Source organism: Callorhinchus milii, unplaced genomic scaffold, assembly GCF_018977255.1.
Source record: "Callorhinchus milii isolate IMCB2004 unplaced genomic scaffold, IMCB_Cmil_1.0 Scaffold5, whole genome shotgun sequence".
Classification (NCBI taxonomy): domain Eukaryota; kingdom Metazoa; phylum Chordata; class Chondrichthyes; order Chimaeriformes; family Callorhinchidae; genus Callorhinchus; species Callorhinchus milii.
The window spans coordinates 34,373,677-34,390,999 of record NW_024704746.1 but is presented as its reverse complement, the minus strand read 5'-3'; the positions used below and the strand labels follow the sequence as shown (position 1 = coordinate 34,390,999).

Below are 17,323 nucleotides of genomic sequence, written 5' to 3'. Positions count from 1 at the left end.
TCTTACTTCTTCCTTGGTCCCAAATGTATGAATACAACAACAAAATTATATTTATAGAGCGCCTTTCACGTTGGGAGGATGTCCCAGAGCGCTGAACAGTCAGGTGTTGGGGCTTGAGCATGGGGGAGGTGGGGTGGTGTCGGGGTGAGGGAAGGCAGAGAGGTGGGAGGGAGACCAAAGGTCAAAGAAGAGGGTCTTGAGACCAGCCTTGAAGGATGCAAGGGAGGAAGCGAGGCGAAGGGACCGTGGGATGGAGTTCCAGAGTGTGGGGACAGAGAGGCTGAAAGCCCAGCCACCGATGGTAGGGCGGGTCGGACGGGAGACATGGAACAGGCCGGAGCCCGATGAGCGGAGGGAGCGGGCAGGTTGGTAGGGAATACAGGATGCCAGTGTGCAGAATTCGGCTTCAGAAAGCACCTCAAGAGTAATAGTGGAAAATAGAAATGCTGCATTTGGTTCAATAAAGAGTTGGTTTCTGTTGGGATGGTTGTATAATTTTGCAGTACACTTTTAAAATTTGGTCACTCAATCCACGACTGTCTGTGGAAAACTGCTGTGTGCAATTAGCTGCCACGTATCGCCCACAAAATATAGTGAATCCACTTTACAATATATTCTTTGAAGCGCTTTGAGTCATCTCAATGACATGATAAGGCGCTATATCAAATGCAAGGATTATTATTATTATTATCAGCCTCATTGTTAAATCAGTGTTGTGCAAACATTACATTTTGGTCAGAAAGCACTTGATGCTGTGACTGTGTGAAATGCAAAACCCCTTTCTATTTAAAACTCAGCAGAGTTTTGATTATTGTTAGAGGCACACTTAAAAGTTAAAGAGTGTTCCTAAATCAATTTACTTTTTCTCAAGTTAATCTATAACAATGCAATCTTTTTATTATTTTAACCATTTTAAAATCATTCTCATGTTCTTCACTTTCTGACTTCACAGGAAAGACTGGAAGAGGAATGTAGAACAACTATATTAATCTCTATCTAACGTTATACAGCTGATGTTGATTCAACACTATTTTTATACTAAATTGACAGTAAACATACGGTGTAAATCAGGATTCTTAGAACTCAATTCAAAATCTACTGTATTTTGCACTGAAGCAGTTTTTCACCAATTTGTCCCTAAATCTTTTAATGTTCTTAAAGCTCACCGGCATAAGCTCTGTGCATGGGCCAAGTTCCACATAGGCAAAGTTCTCCCCATTCACTGATGAATGCAGTTCTGGAGTAGAAAATAGATTGCTTTCCTGCTGGAAATGATTCATTGCAACAATGTGATATGTAGTTAGAAAAATAAATGCATGAAGCACCCACACATGAAGTCATTTAATCACTGTACAGTATAACAATACTTTCTCTTCTTTACAGAACATCTTCATAAACTAATTGATATAGTGTAGTCTACATTATAGTATGTAAAATATGATGAAACACAAATTTCAATCCACAGCTCTTATACAGTACTTTTATTTTTCTCATTGCACTTTCAAGACTCAGACCACTGAGATATCATAACTTCAGACGCGGTTCAACACAAAATTGCTTTGGAATAAAAATGTTTCACATTTCAGACTCACCGAAAATGAATTAAACAGTTAAAAAAAATGCCCAACAGTTTACTTTCGGTACCTTTTAAATATTTCAAAGTAACTTAAGATAAAACTGTGAATACTTCATTGAGATGATTATCACTCTTGGAGAATACAGTATTTCTTTCTGCCTTTTAAATAGTGCTGTGTGAGATTAACAAAGTGTAGTTAGTACGTGATTATGGCAGCATTTTGACAATGCTAAGAATATAGTAACAAAGGAAAAAAACAAAGAACAGAACGTGCATGTAAATTATCCTTCAAGTGCAGTGCATTATATGTGGAATACTACAGCAGACATTAGGAAAGCCTGCAGAAAATCTTGTTCAGTGTGTACTCAGGAGCCCAATAAAATCACTTTACAAATATACCCAGACTTGTGTATCGCATCTTGAAGTTGCCAGTATTTACACCAGAGACACCATGAATTATATATCCATGTGAATTAACGAACAGATTTTATCTTTTACCAAACCCATAAAAAAATTGAAATAATATTTACTACGTTATTACAATATATTATCAGGTAGGAGACTGCCATATTGATTATATGCGGAACTCTAAAACACAGCACAGATGAGGCATTTTCCCCACGTAGCATTACAGCACTTGGAAAATATACATCAAAATATTTCATACTTTACAAGTTAAGACCCCAAAATTTAATATTCAATGTCTGTAAAGTTTTTGCTAAATAGTCATCCTTTTGAATTTATACAGGATATACTTATTTAATTTGCAGGAAAAAATTACATCCAACTATAACAACTGAAAAGGAATCAATGATTGAGAAATTCAGATCGGGAACAGTGTCTAGAACATCTGAACAATGTCCAGGCTAAAAGCAGTTTATCATACTCTGGCTTTTCATTATATTTCATTACTTGCTGGAATCAGTACTGCTTTATAGATTCTGATCACCAGAAGTTGGGGACCAGTAACAGGCAAGCAAGACCAACAAGATTCTGACGTTATCATGTCTGTTTACTTCCATACAGAAGGGGAATGATGTATACAGATATATCATCACCAGAGCCCAGCCTGTCATTAGATATTCTCCATCCTCGGTCCTTCAGCACTCCCCTGGCTCTCATCACCAAGTCCTGGGCTGCCAATGTGTACCTTGGAAAAACAAACACAAACGTGAAGCACATGACTATGAGAGCTTAGCTTCAGAAACCTGTTAGAACGTCAAGTAATATTAGTGTCTCAGTATGAGAATGCTTAGCACATAAATATAAGAATATAATCGTATTACAAAAACTGTTGGAACAAAAACTGGACCCATAATGCAGGATCGTGGACTAAGTTGGAAAATCTCCTTTTATCTGCACAAAACTGAAGAAATTGATGGTTCAATTGAACTTTCTTCTCCTTTCTCAATGAGCCGAACCGGAGCAGATTTTGTGATGCAGAAGATTGCTGAAGGATGCATTGTACACAGAACAAACATTTGCAGTCAATATTGGCCTTGTACAGGAGCATTCAATACATACAAGAACTTTCTCAGGTATTTCTTTCTGCAGGGTGCAAAGGCATTTCCAGGCTGACAGAAACAGATTTACAACAATTGTCCCTTCACCTCATTCCCTCACTTGCCTCCTTCAAGGCTCGTCTCAAGACCCTACTCTTCGACCGCGCCTTCGGTCACTCTCCTACTGCTATCCTTCCTGCCTTCCACCTCGCCTTATCCCAACCCCCAGATCGGTCCAAATCCCTGACTGTCTAGCATCTTGGGACGTCCTCCCGACGTGAAAGGTGCGATACAAATGTAATATGTCGTTGTTGTTAGTTGGACCTTGGGTGGGGGGGGGGGGGATTATCGAGAGACCAAATGGTTACATCAAACCTGTACTGTTGTTATTATTAGTGCCAGATTTCAAATATATACTTGATTCATTTGGACATAAAATACTTTTGTGAATATACTAAAAATATATCAAAATTAAAATCATTATAAGATATTCACTATCTCTTTTAACTATGTGTTTGCCTTAAAAATGCTTTACTGGGACACAACTAAGTAAAATATTCAAAACTGGAAATTCTCATGAAATCTCTGCAGAGTAAAAGTTGACTGAGAGGTAATTGCTCTCAGCTTTGATGCAGTGGCTGGCACAACATTGCATCACTTTTGCAGGAACAATGTTAGCTGTTTCTCAAGTCGGGCTTCTTTTGAAACAACATCATACATCACATTAAGCTTAGAAACGAAAGATCATTCTCACAACAAGCTGCAAGCACTCGATTTATGAGACAGGTACTGACGGAGGGGGAAAAAAGGGCAGGTCGAAAGGGGACCTTTCAATCTTTGAGGAGCACCTCACATCTACTACTGTTCCTCTGTATATTTGATTTAAAAAATACCAGGATATTTTCTCCCCAAGACTAGTCCCCAGAGGCCTTCAGCTCTGGTGCGGGCTCTATTGCATTGAAAGGTCTCCCTAATGAGGGTTTCATTCTTCAGTAGCAGGAAGATCTGTCAATCCCCAGGGTCCCAGGATGGTTCTCTTTGCAACTGTTATTAATGTATAGAGCAGCCTATGACATTCGGATATCATTGGATTTGGAGAGTCATACTCTCCTCATGTAATAAGCATTGAAGAATGATGGATCTTAGTTAAATCTTGATAGCGTCTACTGGACTTTCATCCTGAAGGCGTTCGCTTTGAAGCAATCCCACAGGATATAAGCAGGCAGAGCTGGATGAGAACCACAGAACCAGTACCAACCCACACCCTTAAGTCATGCTTTATGTATGGCTGAAGGCTCCAATATCTTGTGTGCAGTATTTTCAACAAGTTTGTATGTTTCTCAGTGTTGTGGCTGGTATAATTTAGCTCTCCACCTTTCCTGCTATGCCTTCCCATCAACAACTTTAACTCTCCCCGCCCCCCAACAACAAAGTCTTGTCCCAGATTCCCCCCCCAAATCTAATTGCTGCTGTATTACAGGGTGGATGTTTATGTGGGTACTTATTTGATTACTCAGTATTTCTGCAGCATACAGAGCGAGTAGCCTGTGAGAGAATCCTCACTGAAAAGAAGCACAACTGCCTAACTGGTCGATATTTAAATAAATCTTTGTTAGAAATATCAATGTTTTTAATAAAGTTAGTTAAAACTACAGTTAGCTTTAAATCTATGTACCCGTCTCCCAGTATCCCGAGACAGGCCAACAATTAGTGCAGCATTATGAGATCTATTATTATTATTTATTATTGTTATTACTATTATTATCTAGTTGAGCTTCATAAAGGAGTAGGAATTAGATGAGAAGAGGTAGAAAGTGTGGCTGGATGCTAGCAAAAAGGGCTTAAGTTACTCCTCATACAGTAAGTCAAGGAGGGTAACTCTTTTCTGATGTGCTTCTGAATAATGTATTACTGTATCCTTCAGATGAGATTTAAACCCAGGCCCTGTCTGTCTGATCAGGTTGACATTAAATATCCCATGCACTGTTTGAAAAGTGAAGTAAGTTTCTCTCTGTGTTCTGGGCAACAATCATCCAGATAAAATTGGTCATTCGTTTCATTTACTGCGATCAAATTGGCTGTTGCATTTTCCTACAACTACACTGTACTGCAGGTGATAGCAATTCCCAGTGAAGTGCTTTGAGATGTTTCAACATTATTGGCACAATATCAAATTCAAGGATTATTGTGAAGGGGAAATCAGAATGTAATTGGAACATTCTGGTCGATTGCTTCTTGTTTAGGAGTTTGGAATAAGCAGGGGTAAAGCTATAGTCCATTCCTTCGGGTCACTTTCACACAGCTACTGGAATGTTGTTAGTCCAAATATTTTAAGAGCAATATACTGTTACATACAGTAAAACTCGCATAAGTCTGATCTGTATAAATCATATAATCGCCTAAGTCACACATCTGCCCAAGTCCCGTTCAAGAGTTTATATTCTATGCATATAGATGTAACTCATACTTTTCATAAGTCATATTAAATGTAAGATCCCAACTGATGCAACTTATGTAGTGCCTTTCAGGTCAGGAGGATGCCTCAAAACGCTTGTGCAGCATAGAAATTAACCATCTAATTGACTGCCAGGTTCATACAACAACAGTAACACTTTTAAATAAACCCCGTGAAATGCTTCAAGACTTTTAGCAACATGAAAAGGTGCTATATCAAATGCAAAGTTTATTATTATTATTACTGGGACTAGTAACACCTGTCATACAATTCACGATTCATTACAAATGGTTTTTGAGGCAGCATTTAGAATATATACAGACAAACACCTTGATTGTTTATTGTTATATTATAACACTAAAGCTCAGCGGGGCCAGAGGGATAGATAACACTACAGAAGTTAAAGTATATCTTGGCATTACCTTCGCTTGAACGAGATGGTAGCACATGTACATGATGAAGTGTACACAAGCCACCTTTTCCCCCCAAGTTCAGTAAAATCACTCCCTTGCATCAACAGGAAGCAGTCAATGAAGACCTACAATAAAGTTCAGTGCTGCACAATTTGTATGAATTGCATTCTAACGTGCCCAATGGCAAGGGTCAGTGTGTAAGTGGTAAAGATAAACATGCTGGACATTCAGAGCTCATTCATGGGCTTGTATGGTTATTGGATTACTGTCTGGAAGTGATCAGTCTACTAGGCAGGTTTCTGAAACGAACAATGGATACAAGTACAACAACTTGTATTTATATAGTGGCCTTCACATAGGATAACGTTGCCGAGCAATTCACAATGACGGGTTTGGACAACGAGCAAAGGAGAACAGGGAGATGACCATAGATGTAAGTGAACAGATAGATTTTGAGGTGGGATTTAAAGACAGAGACAGGGGGCAAGGTGGAGGGTTAGAGGCAGGAATTCCAGAGGTTAGGGGTGTAGGACTGGTCAGTGGCATGGGTTAATATAACTGACAAAGCAACAGGATCTGTTTCACTGTTGAATTTAATAGTTTCACTGCTGAGATGGACTCTGCAATCTCTGGATTTTGCTGATACAGAGGCTGGAATCCATTCAATGTCTTATGTGGCAGAGATTGGGAATTGCTTGCAGCTTGTGTTGCAATGATGGATTAACAGAGATACAGGATGTCATACAAACTCTTCTCAACCAGCTAGATGATTAACCGAATGCTCTGTAAAATCTAGTATAGTTTTATTTGGAACTACTTAGGCAGAACAAGTATTCTTTGGTCAGTATCACGCCTGTGGTAGTGTCATATCAGGAGCAACAAAATTCATTCTTACCCTGCGGTGAGATGGTAGAAATTCTGACTGTCCCTAAGGCAGAAGTAATAGTCAGTGACATTCCCTATCAATCAGACTCGCTTCATATTCCCTCAATGTGGAATTCAATGTCTGATCTCTCCTCCAGCAGTATCACAACCTGGGAGTTGCAAAGGACCCAAAAGAACACCCACAGCTGAGCAGACACAGCTGTGGTGAAAGCAAACAGCATCAGTGCATTTAAGAGAAAACTTGATGCTTAGCTGAGGGAGAAGGATAGAGGTGGTATAGTTGAGGGGAATAGGAGGTCTGGCGGCTTGAGTGGAGTATAAATACAGGCAATGACTACTTGGACTGAACGATCTGTTTCTGTGCCATTATGTAACTCTATGTAAGTACGCAGATGTCACACAGTTAGCAATGAACTGCACAAGCAAACATAAGTCATTTTAATTACATTTAAACGAAGAAAAACTGCTGGGCCATTTGTACCCTGTACATTTGTTGATATAAAGAAATAGGTTTCATTCCGACAATTTAAAGAAACAATCGAATACATGCCAATGTCAATTGTGTGTACAATTTAAACTGAAACAATTTAAAGTACTTTATCCAAAGTCAGAACATTTTGGTCTGATTCCTAATAATTACTTTAATTGGTGCTGTTTAGTTCCTGTGCAGTAAACCTGTGGAAAGCTTCCCTGGAGAATACAGAATAACCACAATTTTCTCAAGTATTAACACTGACATACCACAATCAGCCAGAAATTAGCAGCAACACTGTCCCACACAGGACAAACTGCATTCGTTCTGCAAACTTCTCATTGGAAGATTTTGGGACGACAAATGTGGCATGTGATGTCACTGGGAACAATTATCCTATCTCATATTGTATTTTTGTCATATTTCACCCCATCCTAATGGCCCAAATCAGCACTACATACACCGTAAAGAAGCTCAAAAGTTAATATCAATTTTGTTGGAGTATTATCACGTTGTACTATGGCAATGCTGAAATGCAGGATCAGTCCCCTACTTTTCTATCTTCCTAACCTCACCAATGATCATGTGGAATGGGACAAAAAACACCAAGCAACTCATTGCCTCTTAGCTTGTTCACAGGTTTAATTGGTCTCTCTTTGGACGGGGATCAATTTGTCATTGAACTGTGTGAAACGTTAGATGCCTGAAGTGTACAGCAATGTGCTGCGGTTGGGTTGAATTACGCATTTCTTTATAGATTTTAAAATGTGGAATTTGAACATGTCTGTAGAAATATTTTCTTCAGGGTTATGGAAAATCATCATCCAGAGTTAAAAGTAACTCGAATAACTGCACAACAAAACCTGCTTTTGAGAATAACTAAAGCACACAACCATTCCATTTTGGATCAACGTTGAGGTGTTAATACAAAGGAGTGTTGTATTATTAATGCTACAATTCTCAACACAAGAAGGGCCTTCAAGTCCCGCCTCAAAACCCTCCTCTTCGACCAATCCATTGGCCACCCCCCTTCCCTTCCCCTCCTCCCCCTACCCGACCCCAGCTCGGTTCTGAAATGCTGTACTCTGTCCAGCGCCTTGGGACGTCCTCCCAACGTGAAAGGCGCTATACAAATGTAATCTTGTTGTTGTTATAACAAAAGAAAAAGAGCCACACAACCACTGGCTCCAGGTTCATGCAGTAACAATGAGTTGCTAGTTCCTGTATGAGTAATAGTTACATTTCTTTGGCAAAATTCATCCCAATTCCACACACATTTCCCCCGATGAGGGAAAGAATTTCTTCTGCTGTCCAGGCCAACAATTCCCCACATAAAATTGGTCATTCACTCCATGGCTGTTACATGAGACATTGCTGTGCGAAAATTGGCTGCTGTGTTCGCCTACAAATACATAGCCATTACACATTCCTGCAAGCCCTGTGAAGTGCTTTGAGACCTCTTGATGATGTGATAGGCTCTATATCAAATGCAAGGTTTATTAAATATTGTAACATACATTGTGTAACTTGGATCTGAGTACAGAATGCTGAGTACTAAAATATATACAATCTTTACTGATTTATAAATTAATTATTGGAGTTCATTAAGATGAATATATATATAGCCTACTTCCTTCAGATCTGATGGTCTTTAGTGTTTGGAAGCTGCATTATCAAGGCCAAGAAATTAAAACTTCACCTAGGATAAGATTGCAATCTACTTCAATCCTAAGCACTATATTTTAAGAAGGATTTGTTGCAACTGTAGCACATCCTGCAGGAGAGATCTTTCATTTTATTCTGAGTTTATTTCAAATGGTTATTTTATGAAATTTTCCAATTTCTGCCCCCAAGACACAGCCTCGCTCCGCTTGCCAGAAATTATTGCTCATTTATTTATCTTAGATTATTCATACAGGATGCTCTTGGAGTGCAAATAATAAGAAAACTGCCTGAAGTCAAGCTAACATGGTTATACTCTACATAACACTACAGACACTTCAGTAATCTGTCACTAACCAACTACTATACTAGTTTATAATACACATGCCATAGATAGAAAGAATATGCATTTCATAGCACTTCATCACATCAAAATGTCTCAAAGTACGTTACAAGAAATGATTTCCAAGTGTAGTAACTGATTTGATAAACATAATTAAATTCGGCAATGTTATTTAGATATAGCATAATCAAGTAGGTAAGGGAAATACATTGCAGAAGTGTTTGCATCTTAAAAGCTTTGAGTGAGCGGTGACCAAGATATTCTAGTGGATTATGACAAGATCATGTTGAAGTTAGTCCCAAAACAAGAGAGCATCGTGTATATCTTTTCATGTTAATGAATTCTACAAGCGAGCTAATGCTTTGTGTTAATGGTTTGTAAAGAGGTGATGGTACTGTAATGCATGAGGCCCTATAATATAGGATAGATACTGGAATGTAACTTGTGGATTAATTTTAAAACGGCCTTCAGTATCAATAGGGATTACCGGGATATGCCTCCCCTTCTACCTTGACATCTTTTTTCAATACTGAGATCAATAAAGACATTTATCTTCCGGCTAGTGTCATAACTGACAATTACCATGACCTTGGCTTTCTTCCTCCCACCAACCTTCCTCTTTCTTGGTTGAAAAGTCTATCAAAGGCCACCGTCAAGGCTATCACATGAATAATGGACACTTGGGCCAGGCTTCAGACAGTGCAGAGACCAGAGAGAAGGAAGGAGAAAACAATTGGTGAGAAAAATGTTCCCCAATTCCCTGCCATAGCATTGTAAGCTTATGTGATTGCTCACTACATTTATTAGTGGGGGAGAGTTGCTGTCGGAGCCATTTCGACAAATTTATTGCCATGGCATGAAACCAGCAAGGACATTTTTACAGCATGATAGACAATTTTGAACAAAGGGAGAGAATCTTTAATGTGGCCACCCTAGAATCGCTCCTAATATATACAGAATTCTTAAAGTTATTTGATTATTCTGCGGAAGACTCACTAGGGTGAATTATTACCAAGCAATGGTTTAGATAATTCAGAAACACCACTTTGATTTCTGGCCACGTAATGTGCACTGTTATAAACGCGTCCATGAGTGGCCATTGAAAACCAATCAATAAATCATTGAACTGAATTGTCTCACACTGCCAATTAAACTGCTCCCACTTTGGCCCGCTTTCATTTAAGTGTTGCATTACTGAGTGACGAGGTTCAAAATAATTCAGGGTGAAAACACTGATTTGAAAAACAGCACAACATAAGGCAGTGTGGAGTGATGGACTTCAAAACTCACTATCCCCGACACAGCATAATTTATTCTTAAACCTTCAAAGTAACGTATCTTTCCACACAGCATGGATAAGCTGAGCATATTGAAAGATTAAATCAATGGGAAGTGCTCAGACGAAAACCACTGACTGCCCTCCCCCACCAAGGTATCGTTCTCCCCTGCATAAACATCTAGAGTTGAAATAGTCTTATAATTTTGCACGCCAGCATAGAGTACATGGCTAAAGGGAGGTAAGTGTTTAGAGGGTTAGACCACTGTGGCTCCTCAAATGGATTAAAATGTTGGTAAGCAAAATATGCTGCTGCTCGTGAAACGGACAATAGATTCACTGCTTAGGTCCACCCTGTGAAATCTGATGCAATTGAATCGAGGCATCTTAAACGTAATTCAAATCTCTCCTCGGCAGCTGGTAACAATGTAAAATACTTTCTGCTATCAAAATGAGTGATCTTTTGCTTAGTGGCAGGTTTATAGGGTACGAACGGTTGATATGATTTCCCTGCACACAGTGATTAGTCGATGCAACTCACCCTTCTAGCTGACACAAGTCATCTGAACAAGGTTTTCTACATCAAGAACCTCATGTTAATTATAGCTATAGGCTCATCAAATTCTGTTATTATATTAGAGATATGGGTTTAAAAGGTGGCCTACTTTTCTACCTTCATGCTATGAATCCGGACATTAAATAGGTCTCCTTTCTCACCGTCCTCCAAAGTGGAATCTTTATAGCTCTTCTGTATGCATACTGATAGAGAACTATCATTGAGAAGTAACTGCATGTAAAACAGAAGCCTGGGAGTCCCATAAAAGGTAATGTGTATTCTTCCCTAACTGGACATTAGATCACAAATCTCTTCTATTTGCTATTATAGATTTGTGAAAAGTGGGCATGCTTGAAACACTTGCAATTAATCACTTACATTGTCCCTTTGATTTCCAAGCTGGGTGAGATAGGCAATGAAACTGGCTTTATGGAAGTAGAATCTTTCTGTGATAGATATAAAGGGGCAAGGCACACACACACACACACAGAGGCCTCCGTCTGACCTATAAACATTTCATGATGGCTAATAAACAGTACAAAGCAATTTGGATCAATGCTATTCCTTTTACTATCATCTTTTTGAGCACCCTTGAAATTAAAAATGGAAAGGCAGATAAGGACCATCCTTGGGACGTTCTTGTACATAAGAACACATAAGAACATGAGAAATGCTGGACGAAAAAAGACCAAGGTGCATCTTGTTCGCATTCACTTTCCTGGCAGTCGCATGCACATATGTCCTGAAATTCCTATGTTTTCTATCCCATAATCTTATTTCCTATTTGAAATAATCTTGTTTAATGGCCAAGGCTACTCAGAAGGGCAGTACCCCGTAATATTCATATAGTCAATGTCACAGTCCTACAGGATTAGGAACAATATCTTTGAAATTAAAGGAAAACCTTTCCATTTGCCAGCATTTATGGTCATTTGCTACCACAAAAAATTGTCTTATGGACTAGCTGTCACTGTGATAAATTTAATTTCTTAATAAATTTCTCTGGAAGCTTTTCAATCACTGAAATGGAGTCTTGTGTTTTATCTTATATCAGGAGAATGGAGTGGATCCACCATACTTGTCAGTGCCTCTTTGTTAGAGTGACTATGTTCTTTGCAATTCTGGGAATCAGCTGATGCAGCGGCAACAAGCTGGAGACTGATAGGACTGTTGTAGCCTCTGAAGACCAGTAAACATGTGTGCCTTGGGCGTCCTCCAGACATGAAAGGCGTTTTACAAATGTAATATTGTATTCTACTGAGGAGCCCAGGCTCAATACAACAGACTTAGAGGACATTTTTTCCTAGCTGGATCGTTGGTTTTTGATGTATTTGGTGTTATATTTGGTGAAATAACTCTTCTGAAAAGATGATTTTTTTTCACCCAAAGTACATATTTCTGAGCTGCTCCCTCCTCTCCCATGGCTAAGTTGGTAAAGTCATTCTTCAGTGTAAAACTCAGCCACACATACTAAGAAGATCCTGGATTCAATCCCACATTTGTGTTGAACTAAATGATCTCAGTTACAATACTGATTTCAACACCCCTGGGCTATGTAAGGATCAGCCAAAAGTCACATTCCTGACGGCTAGATAATAACTGCTGCTGAAAGGTAGATGTGCGTGGATGTTGGGTGATGAGATTTTTAGGTTTGGTTCAGATAACTCCCAAAGTTGAATAGTCTACCAACTCTCACTATCTAGGCCCACACATTAAGACCGACCACTTGGATAACGTAACAAGAGGGTACCAGTTGGCATCTTCAAAAATGACAGGAGGCAATTCATTTTAAATGTATGTCCTGTGATTTACTCTTAAGGGTACTTAAGAGTCATTTCAGGTTTTTCAAAAAATAGAGCTTTTTCTCTTAAATCTTCCCAAGAGATAGTGACTAAGTCTGCAGTCCAATGAACAATCCCAGTCAGTCCAGTTACTACAAGAAACAGGCTTCCAATAGCTGTTTGAGATTTGAAAGACATTGTGGGAGATGAATCTTTCATCTAACCTTGCTACATGTTTTACTTCGATCAACAGCACCATGTGCTGATGTGGTTCAGTTACTGACAGATGAAATGTCACTAAATGATACACCCTTTGTCAATCACTGTATATCAAGCACTGTAGTAAGTAAAGGAAAATATAATAATTAAGAAAATACTAGCGTTAATTAATATTTCATTAATAGAAGGTCCAGTTGTCTTCAGTGCGGACAGTTAAAAGAGTAGGTATAATTTATACCAATAATTTTATGAGACAGCAATTGTAGATCTGCATCCATATTCTGGGGAGTATAAGACAAGTACACTTGATTGTAAATAGTTCAAACCTCCCACAAACCTGTGTGCATCATCAGGATCACAGTTGGAAAGAAAGCTTGTAACTGCTTCAGACACTTCCTTATTGGACAAAACATCCCACAATCCATCGGTGGCAATAACCAAAGCATCATCAGCTCCGTGCTCATTCTCCAACAGGTCATAAACTCTCACCTGGACAAGAAAACAATGCTGTGAGCCATTTAAACATTTAAAGAAGGTAGATCAATTGTACACAACATGGATTCCCTCTCCAATGTCATTACTTGTCCCCAAATAAATATCAAAGACAAGACAAAAAAAAATTTCGTAAATAAAATACTCTTATCAGATGCATAAGTCTATTTTACCTTCCATTTTGTTAAAAAACATTGAAAGGAAATTTTTGCACAATCTGTTTTATTTGCTGCTAAATAGTCGGTTCACTTTACAATATATCCTGTGAAGCATTTTGCGATATAAAAGGCGCTGTATCAAATGTAAGCATTATAAATGTAAATGTAATATATACACAAAACAATGGAATAAACAAAAATCATTATTATTAAATAATAATACTAATAATAATGATTTTTGCTTATCCCATTGTTTTCTGATCGCGTTATCTGGCTTTAGAGGCAAAGCTTCAGGCCAGAAGACTTACTGTTGTGTACTCAGATTGTGCAAACTTTCAGTGCCGTCCTTCAGGTCAATAGCAATTCAAAGGACTGGATATGGAAATCAGTCCGTTAATGTTTCCATGGAAACACCTTGACATTCTATCTCGCCTAATCTCCACAGCTCATAAACCATGCAAGGTAGACCCATCTTTGTAGATTTACACTCTGAATTGAATTGCTTTGAACAGCAAAGATAGGGAACATCAATAAACGGAGGCCACACTGACACAGCGATTGTAAAACCTACTGTTGAAGCCATAACCCTATTTTAATATGTTTGAAATAAATCCCGTCTGGTGTAAATCCACAGTATTGTGTACTGTAGGTCACTGCCTAGCTCTGATGAAGGGTCAGACCCGAATCACTGCTGAGTGACCAGTTGTGTGTCACTTGCTTTTTTACATAGATATACATAGACTGTATAGCAAAGAACAGCTCATTTGGCTAAAATAGTCCGTGCCTGTGTTTATACTTGACATGAACCTGCTCATCCTAATCCCCTCTCCCTCAGCCCTCTATTCCCTTCTATGTCATGCATGTGTTCAGTTTACTCTTAAATGCATTAATGCTTTCTGCTTTAACCACAGTTTCAGGCAGTGAGTTCCACATTCTCACCACTCACTGGGTACAGAATGTCCTCCCAAAATCCTTTCTAATGGCTATCTGCTATTTTTACTTGTGTTGGGTATGACAGGAATTATGTTTGGAGAATTGCACCGAAAATGTAAGAATAAATGTCACTGCACTTCTCGTTTATTGCAATTCTTGTAATTAGTCTTACTCATTAGCATATGTAAATCTGACAACAGTGTCATTAAGAATGAATGATTCTCTCAGTAATCCCTGGCGTGGCTTTGCTTTCTCCATTTCATAGAGGTTATATGTCAAGAGGTATACAATGTCAAGCTTCTATTTGCATTTGCAAAGGATTTTAATAGTATTTTAAAAATATTCAAAAAAGGTTGACCTATAACCAAACACAGAGATTGCAGCATGGAAAGAACTGCCGGCTTTTATTATGAGAGGAAAGGCCATATTATGTTCTGATTTACATATGCAAGGAGGCTCCTTTGAAATACACGTTCCTCACTGAAGTCACAAAGGAGATGCTATATAATAATAATACTTGCATTTGATATAGTGCCTTATCACGTCTTTGAGATATCTCTAAGTGCTTCATAGAATATACTGTAAAGTGAATTAACTGTATATTTTGTGGGTGAAATGCAGTAGCCGATTGCACGCAGCAGTGTCCCACAAACAGTAGTGGAATGAGTGAACATTTTATTATCTTTTAAAGGAATTATTACCCGCAGAAAAGTGATTCGCCAATCGACTGACAACCAGGTTCCTATTTAGTGCTAGGTAAACAGAGGCGTGTGGATTAAAGAAACTTGCCCAACATTTTTCCATGCCTGGAATCGAACCCAGGTCTCTCGCTTGCGAGGTTAGTTTTCTAACCACTAAGCTACTCTAGCACCAAATGCACAGAAATAACAGCCAGGATTATGAGACTCAAGTCTTGAGGATATAACCTATATTGCCATCCTACAACGATAATGCACAAATTGGAAATAAAAAAACAATGACTAATGAAATCGTTAGGCACTTATATTGATCATTCAATTGTTTGTGTGTTTTCATTGTTCCCTGGGTTAAGGCTCTGTGGTCTCAGCCGAGATTAAAATAGATTTTCTGTGGCATCCAATTTGAAAGCTGAGATCAATCCTGAAATGCAACTTCACTTAATTGTCAGTTTCATTTGCATATGCAAATATCCTTGGATTAAATAAGCAATTAAAGTTGTAAATCAAAAGGGAGTTCTTTTTCATATAAAAATCTATTATTAGAGGGTATATAATAATAATGCCTGCATCTGGTACAGTGCCTTAATAAGTGTATTATTATATACTCACTTTTAAGTGAAGTGACAGTGTATTTGTAGGCAAATGTGGCAGCCCATTAGCGCACAGCAATATCCCACAAACAGTCATGAAACAAGTAATTAGTTTTATTTGGGGGATTACTGGCCAGGTGACTCTGGGAGAAACTCACTTCTCTTTTTGAACAGTCCTGTGGGATCCTTAACGTCCACCTGAACAGGCATCTCATCCGATGAATGACACCTCAATGCAACATACTCGCATCACTGCATTGAAGTGCAAGCAAGGGCTTGAACCCACAATCTTCTGACTCAGAGATGAGAGTGCTACCTACCAACTGAGCCAGGCTAACACGCATCAATATACTCTTGGAATGCAAGGTGAATTAGTTGCTACTTAAACTAAAATACAGGGCAAAAGCATTGTCAAACAGCTGTACTACAACACATCAGTACACTTCGTAATAATATAACATTTCAAGGTTACAATATCTCGCAGTTGGTAGCAAGAAGAGATTTGCATTCCGCAAGGTGTAATCTGAAATTAATTGAAGGTTGACTCATGCAGAGGTTAAAAAACGCACATCGAAAACTATACACCAGCATTTATTTTATTTTGCTCAAAGAGTCAGAGAATGGTTTCTTTACCTCAGGAGTACATGACAGAAAGGGCTTTATGTGGATGTTAGAATCATGAACCTTCAGGTCATGGTCTCCAAGACCTCGCGTGACACCTATAGTCGCCATCACACGGGCCTGTCAAAACAATACACATGACATGGCTTAGAGCAAGGAAATCAACAGGGAACTTTCATCTAGTTTTCAGGGTTTCTTTTCTGAGACTGTGGAATCTTGAAAATCACTTAACCTATTCTGCTGCCCCACACTTAAGCAACTGAAAAATTAAAATCGGCATATTTGTGTCGAGCTACCTGTATAAGTAAAGCATGTCTCGGTGGCACTAACACTGCAGAATTCAAGCCTCAAGACTTGTTTTTTGCTAGCGTGCCAGAGCAATATTTCACCTCGACATTCAATGCATGAATGAGAAGCAGAAGAAAGGGCAGAACTAAGTGTAAAAAGGCAGAATAACTGAAAAGCCAATGAAGGAAAGGGCCAGAGAAGTAGGGAAGTTAAAATAATATTAAAAGACAATATGTTGAAGACAAATCTGAAGAACATGGGGGTAATAACAATAATTAAAGGTGGAAAACAAAATAATAAATAAGAGCGGGGAGATATTTACTGTATCAGTTATGTTTGATTTTCATGCATTTTCTGCAGTTTATATATAAAAACCACGTAGCAAGACCTCTCTACTGCGCCA

General features: G+C 38.6%; 1 protein-coding gene across 2 annotated transcripts in view; it reads right to left on the bottom strand.

Annotated features, from left to right (window-relative positions):
- Positions 1 to 1,466: 1,466 nt before the first annotated feature.
- ppm1h (protein phosphatase, Mg2+/Mn2+ dependent, 1H) overlaps positions 1,467 to 17,323 on the bottom strand; it is a 69,621-nt gene continuing 53,764 nt past the window's right edge. For both annotated transcript variants that reach the window (XM_007895272.2, XM_007895273.2), the window contains exons 8-10: positions 16,645 to 16,752; positions 13,478 to 13,629; positions 1,467 to 2,726 (exon numbers count right to left, since the gene is read on the bottom strand). In XM_007895272.2, coding sequence (XP_007893463.2) covers positions 2,579 to 2,726; positions 13,478 to 13,629; positions 16,645 to 16,752 — 408 coding nt within the window. In that variant the 3' untranslated portion in view covers positions 1,467 to 2,578. The remainder of the gene's footprint in view (positions 2,727 to 13,477; positions 13,630 to 16,644; positions 16,753 to 17,323) is intronic.